This window comes from Triplophysa dalaica, chromosome 8, assembly GCF_015846415.1.
Source record: "Triplophysa dalaica isolate WHDGS20190420 chromosome 8, ASM1584641v1, whole genome shotgun sequence".
Lineage (NCBI taxonomy): Eukaryota > Metazoa > Chordata > Actinopteri > Cypriniformes > Nemacheilidae > Triplophysa > Triplophysa dalaica.
In genome coordinates this window covers 16799010-16814263 of record NC_079549.1, presented here as the reverse complement: position 1 = coordinate 16814263, position 15254 = coordinate 16799010, and the positions used below count along the sequence as shown (strand labels likewise).

The 15254-nt window shown below is 38.0% G+C and overlaps 1 protein-coding gene across 10 annotated transcripts in view; it reads right to left on the bottom strand.

Moving 5' to 3' along the window:
• usp9 (ubiquitin specific peptidase 9) overlaps nucleotides 1–13926 on the bottom strand; it is a 29411-nt gene extending 15485 nt beyond the window's left edge. For 2 of the 10 annotated variants that reach the window (XM_056754471.1, XM_056754472.1), the window contains exons 1-21: nucleotides 13565–13926; nucleotides 11443–11696; nucleotides 9215–9360; nucleotides 9058–9137; nucleotides 8758–8870; nucleotides 6363–6581; nucleotides 5803–5918; nucleotides 5466–5717; nucleotides 5245–5383; nucleotides 4973–5125; nucleotides 4713–4817; nucleotides 4364–4570; nucleotides 4099–4235; nucleotides 3882–3920; nucleotides 3190–3323; nucleotides 2988–3078; nucleotides 1710–2052; nucleotides 1487–1582; nucleotides 1191–1402; nucleotides 832–1072; nucleotides 221–370 (exon numbers count right to left, since the gene is read on the bottom strand). In XM_056754471.1, the coding sequence (XP_056610449.1) occupies nucleotides 221–370; nucleotides 832–1072; nucleotides 1191–1402; nucleotides 1487–1582; nucleotides 1710–2052; nucleotides 2988–3078; nucleotides 3190–3323; nucleotides 3882–3920; nucleotides 4099–4235; nucleotides 4364–4570; nucleotides 4713–4817; nucleotides 4973–5125; nucleotides 5245–5383; nucleotides 5466–5717; nucleotides 5803–5918; nucleotides 6363–6581; nucleotides 8758–8870; nucleotides 9058–9137; nucleotides 9215–9360; nucleotides 11443–11538 (3069 nt within the window). In that variant the 5' untranslated portion in view covers nucleotides 11539–11696; nucleotides 13565–13926. The remainder of the gene's footprint in view (nucleotides 1–220; nucleotides 371–831; nucleotides 1073–1190; nucleotides 1403–1486; nucleotides 1583–1709; nucleotides 2053–2987; nucleotides 3079–3189; nucleotides 3324–3881; nucleotides 3921–4098; nucleotides 4236–4363; nucleotides 4571–4712; nucleotides 4818–4972; nucleotides 5126–5244; nucleotides 5384–5465; nucleotides 5718–5802; nucleotides 5919–6362; nucleotides 6582–8757; nucleotides 8871–9057; nucleotides 9138–9214; nucleotides 9361–11442; nucleotides 11697–13564) is intronic. The other 8 variants (XM_056754464.1, XM_056754465.1, XM_056754468.1 and 5 more) reach the window with 5 other exon arrangements.
• Between the last annotated feature and the right edge of the window lie 1328 nt (nucleotides 13927–15254).

Here is a 15254-nt window from a genome sequence, read left to right as displayed (position 1 = left end):
TATATGTGGCACAATTAAACAAGCAGCCATTTAGCAGATGCTTTCATTTAAAATGTGTGACAGTATTGAAGACGTATTTCCCCAGAATTCAGCCTTGGGTTCTGATGATGACAGCACACAAGTATTTATTTTGAGAAAAACTGTTAACTGTGCCAACGAACAATTACACATTAACATACCTTACCCTAAAAAATTTAACACCTGTATGAAAGATGCTTACCACACCCGGAAGACAGCTTTCCACTTCAGGGTTTGGCCCATCGCTGAAGTGGTTCCCATGGTTCCCTGGAGAGCCGGTGGAGGAGTCTGAGGAGCTGTCTGGACTGGAAGGCATATTGGCGCTGACCTGGGTGAGCTTGGCTGTGATAAGCTTTAAATAAATAATAAATTTATTAAATACATAAGGTCCTTGAACAACAAATGGTGAGAGGGTGACTTGTAGGTAACTGTTTGCCAATGAATGTCTTGCACTTGGCCTCAAAACTAAACTTTTCTGACAAATGGTGAAAATTTGGTTTACTCATGTTGTTCCAAATAGGTTCTGTATAGCCTTAGTCAACAGTGACTCATTGTAGGGTAAATAACAGTAGTCTATTATGAAATTTCTCCACTCGTTTCACAATAGATTTGGAAGGACACGAGGGTGACTAAATGATAACAGACTTGTCCTGAGTCTTCAGATTTTTTAATGAACAAACCGTTTAAGCAAGGAACATGACAGAGCTGATCTGCTGCCATTTTGTCCTGCTCATTAATTCTGTTAAATTCACATCAAAGGTACTGTGTGAAAGTGCCTACTGAGTGAATTGAGAAAGAGAAATGAATGCCTACAGTTTTGTCTTTGAGGTTTAGCTGCCCAATTAGCTTCCTGTCGTCTGCTGGGTCTATGATCTCTCCCCCGATGAACAGCTCGATCTTGGTGTGCGTGCTGTTGGCCTTTATTCGGTTCAGAATACAGCGTCGCACGGAACCAATCGTGTCATTTGTGTGAGACCAAATATCCAGGTCATCAACTTGCCGGCCTTGGTTTGGGAAACGCACAACTAGCGTGATATGCTTTCCACGGAACGCCCTTTAAAATACATTGTAAAAGACTTGGTCAGAATCTGGTCATCTCAACAAAGAAAAATGTGAACGTACAAATGGCTTATTTCCTAATATTACGCTCATAGTTCCTCATGGGTATATACCTGGACATGGGCAGTATGGTCCTCTCCTCATGGTAGTCGCTGTCACACTCAGTTATATACTCCCTGAGTACAGTCAGTACTCGCACCATGCGGATGGCCTCCTGTCTGGCACAGTTAATGCTGTCTTTGTCACCATCCAACACACACAGAGTGTCATAGGAGGCTTTGAGCCGGTCAAAACAAGACTGAATGAAATCCTCATGGATCTCTACCTGCAATGCAGAAATGCACTCAAGTCAGAAATGGGAAGGTGAGAAGCGCTTACATTTATTACTCCCTCTCTGATGGACTGTTACCTGATTGGCTTGTAATTTTGGTCCAAGGTTTGTGTAAATCTCTTTAAGTAAGTCAATTGCTCTGGTGGCAATGTCATCACTTCCTTGGATCACAACCTGGCAATAAAGAAGGTGGGAGATTTTAAGGATAAAACAAGCACATAGAGGGTCAGAGATCAAGTGTACAACCCACAATAAGCAGCTACAACTTATCTTCTATTCACAAATTCTAATCGAGTCTTACCCTCCACAGGTAATCCAGCCCTATCAGCTCCAGATCGTCCATCATGTACGCCCGGCGTTTCGCCACCAGTTTGCCCTCCCTGCAGTTGACCGCTTTAAAGAATCGTTCAAAGCACTTCATGCCGTTCTCAGTCAGCAGCGAGGGATCAAGCTGCAGCACGTTGTTCTCAAAGAAGTCCTTGTTGATGTCGGGGTCAAGGTCCGGCTCATCCCCCATGAGTTTGGAGTACCATTTGAAGCAGGCCTCCCGATCACACAAGAACACTGCGTTCTCCGCCAGGCACTTCCAGATCTGCTTGGCCTGAGGCGCACATAACCAGAGCTGACCATCTTTAAGTAAGAATCTGCGGGGAGGCAATATTTAACAATTTAGTGAGTGTTTAAAAAGGTATTTTCAACTTCTTTTGGTGTGGAGTCTGTGGACCAAGTTCATTTGATTTTAGAATTAGTTTGGTTAGTGTGGCAGCCAAGGTTGTTATCATAAAGTGAATTAAAGAAATAACAAAATCTAGATGCAGAAAGATTTTTATAAACTGAAATAAAAATGAGGGTTAACAAAACAAAGAGCTAATTATAATAGTTTTGTAAACACACAATACTAATTGAAATAAACTACATTTGTAGTGGAAATGTCTAACTTGTGAGTTTATCAACTGATGAATTGAACAGTCTTTGTCCTCTAGTTTTTTAGCAGCAAAACCTTTTGAATAACGTTCAATAAATAAAAACAAAATAAAACTAGTAAAACTGCTTCCATCAAGAATCAATTCAAAAGTGATCTGAAATTTAAAAAGGTCAAAAAGAAATAAAAACTGTAATTTTATAACCTTGGCAACAGTACATGAAAAAAGTAAACAGAAGTTCGGTTCATGTAAACTTCAACACTATTATAAAAGCAAGCTAGTAAAATTTGCGGAAGTGAACTGCTATAGGTGACGTTTCAATTTGCATTCTTCATGCATGGAGTCTTCTCGCCTCCAGAGGAACTGGTTTTGGCAAAAAGTCAAACAATGTTGTTTAGTGTGTTCATCTTCCTTTTGGTTTCACAACCAAAGAATGTTTAAAAAATATTTTTAGCATCTTTTTGACTTCTCAAAACTCATGTTGATGATCAAAACACAGACCACTTAAAGCCAAAAAGAAACTAGTGGGGACGGGAGAAACTAAAAAAATGTTTATGTTTACACACATGGTTTGATTACACACCAATATAAACTCTGATAATGATCATGCAGTATAAATAAAAATTTAAATGCAGTATAAATAAAAGTATAAATACCTCAAGAAATTGAGTCGTTCCTGGACCTCCTGCACATGACTATACCGACTTCCTGGCCTAACCGTCTGAGGATCAAAGTCCGTGTGCTCTGCTAATAAATACATATTGTAGGCATAATATTAGATAAAACAAAATATTAACTCTATTGGAAAATTTCAAAGAGTGCTGTCTTTTCACATCTGTCAATCTTAAACTCACTAACCTTTAGAAAACTGCCTCATATTCTCCATGTATGCTGACAGGTTCTCTGCTACAAGAGTGACCAGAGCATGGTTGTGCTGTAGTTGGTTTATCAGGTCGTGCCGATAGAACACATGTGGGCTCCTCTGCGTTTGACTACACAGAAAGAAAAACACAATCGGAATATTAACTTCTCTCCCCATGATTGCTTTTACATGTGCATGTCTATTATATTTTACATTCTTTTGCTTTGTATAAATTTTGTATGAGGACTGGCCTTATAGTTTGAAAATACAGCTTTGTTGTAAAATTTGAGAGTGCAATATTCTGCGACCCAAGCAAAGACAGAGAAATAGGATTTGTTGTCATATTAAACTCATTGTGTTGAAAAGTGGTGGAACATGTAAGTTCAGGTTTCCGCATGTTTAAAGCATCCCAAAGGAAGAGTGCAAATCATCATAACTTTGCTACAAGAAAGTTTAGTGATCTTTTTTATTGTTCGTAAAGTTATAAAGTGTAGCAGCACTCTTGTTATAAGAGGATTTATTGGCATGACCAAAATTAAGGACCATTGATTTTAATAGAGATTTGATTGGATGGTGCAGGGGACACAAAGCAAATTCAATTCTTTAACAAATTCTCATGAGCTAAAATTTCAAACACTTAAGGTTTAAATTAGTAATAATATTTCCCAAAAATCAGCTGTCCACTTACCCCTCTAAGTTCTTTAGTACGTTTATAGGTTTTTTCTTTCTGAAAAACAACAGGGATGTTGCAGCGGTACATTTGCTACAGTACATTTCCTTTCTTTCCCTCAACACGTTGATGGTGAATTGCATGTATTTGGACATATCATTCTCGTCTATATGCTTCTAAGGTACAAAAACAAGCCAATGTTAAAAAAATGCTAAAACTGATCAAGTTCATTTACCTTAAGTTCTGGGGGGCTTCTCCAAAAAGGCTGCAGATCTCCCGAATTTGTTTCAGTGCAGGAATAACCCATTTGTCATTTGTTCTCAATTCTTCTATAAATCGATCTATCCATTGCATCTTCTGAGTATCTCTGTCCTACAGCGGCAGAAAAACACTGTTCTCAATCGGACGCATTTAATCGTTTAACACAACATCTCAGTCAAAAAAATCCACTTCATGGCCTAAGCATAAGTACCACTACCACAAAAAGCTAATCAGGGTACCTGTGAGCAGCTATAGTCCAAAATTTTGATATGAGCACTAAGGGCCTGGTCCATAATATCCACAGGAACATCATCACTATGGGCCAGATTCCACAGCAGATTGAGCACTTTGTGAGCCATCACGCCATCCTTGTCATCCTCTGCTAGTCGACGAATCAATTCTAATAATTTCTCCCTCTGCTTTTTACTTGCGTTAGTCCAGCTCTCCTATAAACCAGAACATTTGAGAACAGAGATTCTGTAATCTGTGGAGATGCTAGTAAACCAGACGTAAAAATACTAAATCCTAACAAAACATAATCATTCAGTTCTCTACATTTTACAAACAATTGTCAGAAAAACAAATAACCTTGAAGCAGTCGAAGAGATGGTCCAGCTGTTCAGGTGAGAAATCCCAAGCCAGTTTAGCAAGGAGATCATGAACATTCTTGACGATAGCCTCATGCTTCCCAGCCTGAGAATATAAACGTCATTTTTACTAATCAAATCCTTCACATTTATAACATAAAGTTACATGTTTTACTTATTTTTTGAACTTCTGTAAAATGGATCGCCTGCAGTTTCAAAGAAAAGTTTTGTGGCATTAACACTGTGTGCAGCCTTCCTCACCTGAGCAGCCCAGATGTTGTCCAGGTCCTGCAGCGTCAGGGCCTTTTCTTTGATGACGAAGCGCAGGATCTTCTCTAGTTTCTCCACATACTGTGGCTGATGAAGGCTGTCTCGCAGCACAATAGACAAAATATTGTTCTGCTGAATCCATTCCTACGGAAAGAAACACTCATGTAATGACTTTCATTTTCTAATAGTTCACATATACAAAAAAGGATTCAAAATTCTGCCAAAGCTCACAACATTCTCAGATAATCCAAAGTATGACTTACTGCCATGCGTTCTGCTGTAAGCCACTCCTCCTCTTCGGGATTGCCGTGGCGATGAGTGTAATAGGACACACTCGAGATCACCTTGTTTACTTCATTTAGTGCATTCATTTTACCATTAAAAGAAGAAATCTGCAATAACCTGTAGCGAAAACAGATTCCATCAGAAACACTGAAAGGAGAGTTTTGATTTAGAAACAGGATCTACCAGGGTTTCATCCTACCTAAGAATCATTTTTAACCTAAATATCTCTAAATTCTTCACGGTTTCTTCTTGTCCTGGTACTCGAGAGGCCAGGTTCTTCAACGATTTGATTATCATAGACAGGGCATCATTTTTGGCTTCGTTCTTGGCCTCCTTTTTCAATTCCTCATCAGTGAGGTTTTCTAGAAACTGAGGAACCATTTCTATGATGGGAAGGAAGTACTTCTTCACTGTGTGCAAAGTGAGAAACTCATAGCACTGTCCAAAAGGCCTGCAAAACACAACCAGATATTCCTGTTTACTAGGATGCATTCCAATTTCAAGAAAACTGGTTAAATATGTTCGGCTGTTCTTACTTAATGAGTGCAGCAATGATCTGAACATTCAGAGCTTGGCCACTCATGAATCGATCATGCAGAATTTGAAACCCGTTTAATGTGCCAAATTTGTTTATTAAGTCCACCAACCAGCCCTGTAGAAAACAAAACAAATGAAGTATTTTGTGAATGCACAAATAAGTTAATTCTTTATTATATAACATTTTCACAGGACGTCTGGCTTCCCACTAGCCGACACTAAACAACACAACGCATGACCATAACACAGTATCGCAGAAAAACAAAGGCTAACGTTTGCCACTTGTGTTTCTGTCAAACCAGATAAAGAACATTTTGTCAACTTCTATAGCTTTTAATTCTGTGGCATCATTATGGGTTGCTTCGCCTACGGAGAAATCCCATTGGTCCAAAATCCTGCTCATCATAAATGTACATTAAACATCCAAAGATATCTAAGTGTATGTAATCATGTCAAGTAAAGCTTTGAGTACAACATGGACCAACAAATTCCAGACGTGTGGCTGATTAAAACGCCTCTGACATTTCCCACAGATTCCATCACATAAGAACTTCCTTACCTTTGGAGAACGAGGGTCAGGTGGACGGGCGAACAGCTCATCCTCAGCCAGCTGAACCCCGGCAGGCACAGTCTCCGAGGGCCGAGTACCATTGTAGATGTGAAATTTACAGTGGGGGTTGGTGGCCATGGCTAGTAGTTCTAGCAGAGGGAACCAGTCCTGAGAGAGCTTGGTCACACACAGCTCCACCAGTCGGTGGGCATTATTAATGATGCACCGCTAAAGAAAAAAATGAGAGAGACATTGTTTGTAGACAACGAAATGTAATTATGCATCTTTTATTACTTTGAGTGGGTTGTTTTAAAATGTAAGAAAGTGAACTATTTGCGGTGCCAAATGAGACTGATCAAAGAGCAGCTTGGGAAGAGCTAAAACAAGCTTCATATGAGAGGGATGACTCAGAGCTTTGTCCTAATACCCGGCTATGTTTTACTGAAAGGAGCTCTTTGATCAACGCATTAGCATTTCAATCAAAGGCTAAATAAGATGTAGGCTACCAAAATAACATCACATTTAAGCCCTTTTCAGATCCTGGAAAATAAACAGAAAACATGTCCAGGAATTTGTCCCGGTATCGTTAGATTTTGTTCGTACATTTCATACTGCCAGTGATTTTCTGGAATCTGTAAGTGTGTTCACACACATCCCGTGAAGATCCCGTAAAGACACGTGACGTAATATACTGCAATGTAATGTGATCATGGTGAAAGATATTTCCTTGCAGTGTTTTTAGGTGGCTAAATAGCGCAATTTGTTATTATTATTGTCTTCCTTTATTTAGTGCTGAAATAGGACTAAATAATATCTCTTTTTTTGTGCATTATTCCGTTGCAGATATTGTTGCCTTTTGCAAATGACAAAGACGTCAATTTTAAAACAAACTTTTTGGTATATTTATCATTTTTATTGGTAAATGCAGAAGAATGGAGAGTCACAAGAATGCAAGGTAGGCTGTAGCCCAACGAGATTAAGCTTAATAGAAGCTAAAAATAAAATGTCAAATGAAAACAAATAAAAGACAAATGTTCAGGATTGTTCGGTATAACGGAGTTATAAATTAAAATACATGAAAAGTTAAAAGAAGCCAGTATTTTTGCAACATAGCCTAATGCAACACAAAAGGCGTCGTATAATAATTTTCTGTAATATGATGTACAAAAATGTGAGTTTAAATATAAGTTTGTAGACTTTTTAAAACAAAGTTTTAGACGTTTTTTGTGTTTAGATTTTGTAACCATTTTGGAATAAGATCACGCAGAGCCAAAGAAAAACCAGCTAATATGTCCAAAGCATATTGCAAATAATGCTCGAAAAACCATAAATAAACAGGTCAGTATATGATCATCATGTTAATATTTACAATGATTTTGTTGAGAAAAACAAGCATAAAAATGTTTGGGTGAAAGATTGGAGTTAGTTTGTAAACAGTGTTTCCATCACACTGGTTTTATTCGCATGCTTTCAGAAACGAGAGAGGAGATCACAAAATTTTGAATTAAAAACGCTTAATTCGCAAAAAACTTTTTACACTCGCTTGAGGTGTTTTTTTATTTTTTTCAAAAAAGGGTTAATGTGAATAATGGGAGATGGAAACCCATTTTCCGGAAAAATATTATATTCAGAGGAAAGTGACGGTTGACTAGTTGGATGGAAACGGTGCTTATTCGCAAATGTTTTATGTGATATTCCATTTTTAACCATAAGCTAAATTCGCAACTTTGGATAGAAACCCGGCTTGTGTCTGCACAGAAACACACAGGCTTACATAGAGCAAAGCAGGTGCATACATGTTTTAAAGTTAGTAAGCGATCAAGTTTATTGAAGCGCTGTGTATTTTCGTGAAAATGTGAAAAGCTTAAACTGCGTTTAGAAGCAGAGAACACTATTCTCGCATCTGGCCTTATGTTTGGTAATTAGGACTCTTGCATTTATCCACAATTTAGCTAAAGACCAATAGTAGACAATTTTTTTAGTTTTTGATTTACTAACGAACAAAAATGAATCGCTTAACTATACTTTATTTACGATTTATTATAGATGTCTGTCATCACAACACGGCTTTTAAGGCACTATTTCTGCCTTTCGTTCACACAGGGGGCTTTCTGGGACTGATCCCGTAAATGTTACTAGGTCCTCTTTCCGGAATCATTTTTTGGATCTATCCTGGGTGCGTTTTCGTTCACACAGAAGGCACTCTGGCAATTTTGGGCCATTTTCTGGGATCAGCGCTTGTGTGAATGAGGCTTAAGTCTCAGTTGCTCAAAGATGCAGCCAGTTTTGGATGGGTTGTCTTTCATAGTTAGCAAAACACTTTAATGTGCAAATAAAAAACGGTTTATTTAAAATGTAAGAAGTGTGATGAAAATGGCACCACAACTCAGGTTGCAGGACTCACATGGATCTCAAATTTCCATCCGCTTACAGCCTCATCTGTCAGTATTTTCGTAAAGGATATTGTCAGCCCATCTCTGAAAAACCTCTGGCAGGCTTCACACTTGACATCAAGACCTTGATATAAAAACGAAAGAAAGGCCAACATGAGGCTGACATTTACAGTAACTGAGGATTTCAATTGGGAGAAAGGTGAAAGTTAACAAGAGAGAAAAAGAGCCAACTTACACAAACAAAACAGCAAAGAATTGCGAAACTCAGCAGTAAGAATATTAAACAATTATATTATATAAAGGAATATTACCTTTTTTACAAAGATCTATAGCAGCTTCAAGAAGAACTTCTAATTCGCCCTTTGGCAAAACTGGAACAACCCAACGAGGTCTGTGCATGAAAGTAAAGAAAATGTGGTTTTACTCAAATACAGACACCATCTGATCAATTAAGAAATAAAAACCTACCTGTTGATCATGTCATCCAGCTTGGCCAGTTCAGTGTGGGGAAAAGCTGGCTCCTCCTCCTCCAAAGGAGCGGGACTGTCCCCCTGACCCTGGTCATCTGGAGGGCTCACTGGGGAGTTCTCATTGGATGAGTTGGGAGAGGATGTCTATAATGCACACGGGTCAGCAGATTATGAAATAATATGCCAAGTCTCTAACACACAAAACTTCCATATTGATGCGGTCAGGCAGAAACCTCAAATCTCCACATTTCGTGTTTTTTTTCCATAAATCATTAATATTGGTCGGCCTCCATGTTTGTCTGTGGATTGTCAAATGGCAATGAAAAGTAATAAAGAGCGTGTCAATTTGTGTTTATTTAAAAAAAAAAGATTTTCCCCATTTACTGAAAAGTTGTGGTTCTGAAGACAACATCTATCCAACAGCAACTATTGTATATTATATATTTATATAGGGTAAGGCTTGATATTTTCTATTAAGACTACAATCATCAACCTAAATATAACAGGATCACCCAAAATACTGCCGTTCTGAGTCATATTTCTGAGATTTACTTGTAATTTAAACACGGTCAATAATTACCTACATACATAAAACAAAAAACATTATTCAAACTGCTCTAAAGGTTCTACCCAGAATCCTTCTCAGAAGCAGGCACAATGTATATATGTGCCCGTACAAGGGATAAAACAGAATAAGGGAGTGAGTGAGAGCGAGAGAGTAAGGAAGATAAAGCGGCCTTAAGATGCTCCAAGTCAATTTCCTGTAGTGTGTCAATGGATGCATGTGGGCTGAAGCTCTGCTGGAAGATCTGAATGGAGCCTGCGGAACTTGGGAAATGTGGGGGTGTGCTGGAAAAAGCTCCTTCTGCTTGGCTGACCTACATAGCCAGTTTGCTTCTCACGTCTAGGCGCTACACATCTCTAACCAACTGGTGAGCCTTTCTCTGCCAGGCGCCTCATCCTCATTGATTCGTCCCTTTTAACATGCGCTGGGGGTGAGCGCAGGTGTAACAGATAACACTGCTGCAGTCTATCCCCGGAGAATGGAACAATTGCCCTCTGCAACATAATCAAAGAGAGCCTCTCGCCTTTTCTTTTGCCATAATGCTGCTGTTTCAATTCTTTGAACGCAGATGCATCAAAGCATTGTTAAACCTTGATTCAATCAGAAATGAAATAAAGACAGATCTACACTTGCTGCCCGGAAATCCAATGCGAGGATGGACAGGCAAAGGCCATAACCTAATGAGTTGCAGGCGACTCATCTGAAAATAATAGTGACCTCATAACAGACCTGAAGTTTGGTGATTCAACTGAAAAAAGGTTTATAGACAATGAAAATATTTAAAACTCAACCGAGTCAGGCTGCCTATCTGGTGCACTTTAGAGGCTTTTTTGGACCAAGATGCCAACTGGAAGAAACCATCCAAGAACATGCAAAGTGACCAACCACATGTTTAGAAACATATAAATAAGACACTAAAAAAAACTTAAAAACAGACTGGCAATTATTCAAATAAAGGAACATATTTTACAAACTGTTTTGTTTAAATCCACCCTGTCATCATTTACTCACCCTCTTGACATTTCAAACTTATTCTATTTTGAAGAGTGACACCCATTTACTTCTAGTGTACAGACACAAACTAATGCAAGGCATTGGGCACTCCCGTTGTTTGGTTACAAGCATTTTTCAAAATACCTTTTGTATTCAGTAGAATAAAGAAATACATACAACTTTGAAATGACAAGAGGGTGAGTAAAGGTCTTCGCACATACAGTCCGAAATTTTCGTATGTGTTTTTACTTTTTAGGGTGCAGAAGTTTCTGACCCAAATTTCAGACTAAATGATGACAGAATTTTTAGTTTGGGGTTAACTATCCCTTTAAATACTAAAATTATGTCAAAAACTTTGATCAGAATTCCGTACCTTCAAAAATAATAATTAAATCTAAATCATGATTGCTTGCGTCTTGTAGTGTACAAGTATGTTATAGTCATTTAATCATACAAACAAGGAAATGCAATTGCATATTACTCTATCAAATATAAACACTTTTTTTATTGACAAACATCATAACCACATGCCCCAAAAACATTGATATGAAACATGGATACTGATTATGCGGGGGTTACAGATATATTTCTGGAAGTTAGTGAACTGTCTAGCTATTGTGGCATTGTGATTGAAAACATGAAAAGAGGACATTCAATGAACCACTGACCTGGTTCTGGGGCAGGGGAGGCTGGGACTGGCCATCCGGAGCCTGGCCCTGACCATCATTCCCTCCCACAGGGGAGCCACGGGTCGTGGCCGTCATACTCGACACGGGGCAGATCTTTGCAATCTTGTCTGCTTATGTCGCTGGTACACCGGAAGAAATCAGTGTCTCCTCAGGAGCGACGGAGAACCGGCACACTTCTGAAAGTGAAAGCACCACCTGGGGGACTGGATATGTTGCAGAGACCATTGCATAACCTGAAAAAATAACCATACCGATGTCAGTATTTTTAGTCTGGGTTTCCACACTTTTTGACAAGTAAACTTTTATGAATAGTTTCAGGAGATCACACTCACAAAGCAATTAATTGTTCATTTCCAGCTCAAATGCTCTAGAGCATTACATAATCAGGAAAAATATTCATACTTATTTTTAGTACAGAACTTGTTATTGTTATATTTATTTTACATTATACTGCATGTTATGATTTCTAGGTGTTACTAAACAGCATTAACCAAAACTACTGATACTTTACATAAACATTTAATTATTTGCTACAAATTAACTTTTTTAAAGATAAGAGCAGATAAGTATAGTAAGTTACAATGTGATTAATAATTCTACAAAGGTTGTAAAATGTCTGCATGTAAAAAAAAACTGAATAAACCCTAAATCATTATTTTTTATGCTCTCGCTGATTTGAGAAACTACATTCTTGTGGTTGTTTGAAAGTAAAACATTCGATGTGGTTATAAAAAATAAAAAGACAAAACCAAGCCTACACTAAACTAATTATAAATCCATCCAACATAAACAGTCAGACAAAAAGACTTCTCTGTATTCTATTACATTATACATGTTACAGATCTGAACGTTTCAATTTAATAAATTAACTATTTGATTTAAAAATATATATTTAAATTAATTTAAATGAACGATACAACTAAAGACATCCCCTAATAGGGTGCATACTTTCCAAGAAAATTATGAATACATACAACTAAAATTGTTGTAAATATACAAACACATATAGCATTAGATTCCCCTGGCTGCTTTATTTCTATTAAATCACTTAAATCGATTACATATATTGGGCCTACACTGCAAAAATATTGCACTGTAATAATTACACGTTCACTTTTACCATAATAACCACTACATGCCCAAGATGTGGCTTACGGAGTTATAAAGTACAGTGAGGAAAGCAATCCAGACGGTGGAAATAAATATCAGAAAAGTGCATAACAAACGAAGAGGTGACATCGGATGTGTCAAAATACCGTGCTACCCCAAAAAAACCGGCATCAGTGCACCCAAAAATGCCTTCTAGGTAAAAAGCTCACTATGATTTGACATTTAACCACTTTGAACGTTACAAACGCGCCCACGGTGTCCAAAAACGATGTCTGGGTGGGCAGCACACAGCTTTTGAGACACAGCCATTATGCATTGGGCCTAGTTTGCAACTGTGGTAGTTCAGGCCTGTTTCCTCTTCCAAACAAAATCAGAATAATACCAGGTTTATCGATCCTACTAACCACACTTAACACCTTGATATAACTCCATAGCTTTCAAAGACATCATTTCTGTTTATTCATTCTTAATTTAACAAGTAAAAAATAAAAGCGAAACTGAATGTAAATACAGCAGCTAAACCCAGCCTTACAGGCTAACGTGCTAACGGCTAACAGCTGGGTTCAAGCAAAACACAATAATCTCATGACAGTAAACGTAAAGCTGTTACCACGTCAAAACACACCTTTTAGATACTATATAGATCAATATTAAAACCAACAGCCTTCAAAAACCAACGAATTCAACTGGTGTCAAAAACAGACGACCTGCCCACGTCAAAACCACTTGTTTCCAGTTTAGCAACACACAGCAACCTCCCCGATCCGAGGTATTATATTGAAATGCTGTTTGCATTAAACATACGATCAGAGCGACCGAGCTGCTAAACTGGGAAATGACTGCATATATATTAGCGGTGACAAATGACGGGACACCCTAAAATTCGTTAATGGAGATGTTCAAGCTAAGCTAACGTTATGTGAGCACTGACTTGCAACTCATCTGCTATTAGCCGCTAGCTTCATTTAGCTCAACACACAAACCCACTTACCCAGAATCAAACTGGATCTTTCCTCCATACGACCCCAGATTTGATCATTTAAGTGCTGTTAAATATTTTCTCCGCCGTGTGCATACGCTTGGCTGTCTCGATTATAAATAACACGGCCGTCTTGCGATCAGATCATTGGTTTATTGTCTGCTGTCGGGTGTTTTTCCTGCGTCACCAGCATCGACTGACTGCTGCTGCTGCTGCTGCTGCTGCTGCCCCCCTCCCTTAACTGCCTCCAGCCGCTCTCTCTCTCCTGTGTCAGGCTGCTAGAGACCCGTCACCGTACTATGGATGGAAGTAATGAGAAGTATATCCGTGCACGAACGACTTGGACGTGACTCTACTGGGCATGCGTAGTTTGGAGGAAAAGTTCGTCTACCTGACACCTGATTTTGAGATAACAGACACCCTGAACATACTTATTGCACACTTCAATTGTAGCCTACTGCGATGAAAAGGAAGAAGTGCTCGAACCGGTTGTACATGACATGATTTGTGGTTTTAAGACTGTCTGGATGCTTGAAAGCTAATGAATCAGCAAAAAAAAAAAAACAACCACAAACCTAAGCCTAAAATCTTTATATTGATCAAATCGTTGCACTTTAAAAAATCTAACATTATTATTGAAACTGGTTGACTTAAAAAACACTGCACTGGATTTTGTCCCCTGACCCATAAGTTTGGGCAACAGCTCTGTGTAAATACAGAATAGTGTTGTTTCAAATGTCTGTATTAATATGGACTGATGTTGTGCTATACACTGTATACTGCCTATTGAGTGAATGTAGGATATGCTAATAGTGAGTTTAAAAAAATATATTAGGCCTATTTCTCAATATAAATATGGCTTTTATGCAGTTTAACTACTTTTTCTCATGATCAAACTGAGTTAATAAATAATAGTGGCTATTGATACTTTAGGATCATTCATTGAAAATCAAAGGTCAAGTCGAGCATGTTACACTGTAGAATCTAGTATTTTTCAAGAATGCTCTTGCTGTAGGCCTACTTCGCAATTTGACAAATTTAGTAGGCCATTCAGGTATTTTATTATGTGCACAGAACTCATGCAGTATTTTTACACAATAGTAAATCAAAACCTGTGTCTGATTTGAAATTCTGTTATATATGAAATATATCCATTATAACAACCAGTTGCGTTAGACAAAGAAAGTTTTTTAACTAAATTCTCCCTGTCAGTCTACAGCGACTATGAATGCTACATATACAATCAACATGAATAACACAAGCCTCAGTTTAACAATGTCTGCATGAATAGGGCTTGACCCCAACAACCCTGTGAGACAAACAACTGAGTACTACTCAAAAGCTTTTTTGTATTTTGCAGAGGAGACCTCAGGCTGATGTGTTGGTCTCTGACAATGTAAAGAGTAGAAAGAGTATGGTTCAGTCACCTGACTAAAAGAGGAAAGCACCTTAAGGCTGGGGATAAGTTATGTTCATTTATTATTTAACCATACATAATAATTCATGTCAAAAGTTTTAAGATGTTTAAATGTTATTTTCCTTAAAATGAAAAATCAATTGGAGTTTAGTTCAATATCAAGTCATATAAAATAAACCTTCTATATGGATAAGAGCTTATATTTAATCATAATGTGAATAATATCAAGCATAACAAAAATGTCATTCATATAGTCTACACCACCAGTCAAAAGTTTACCGGACT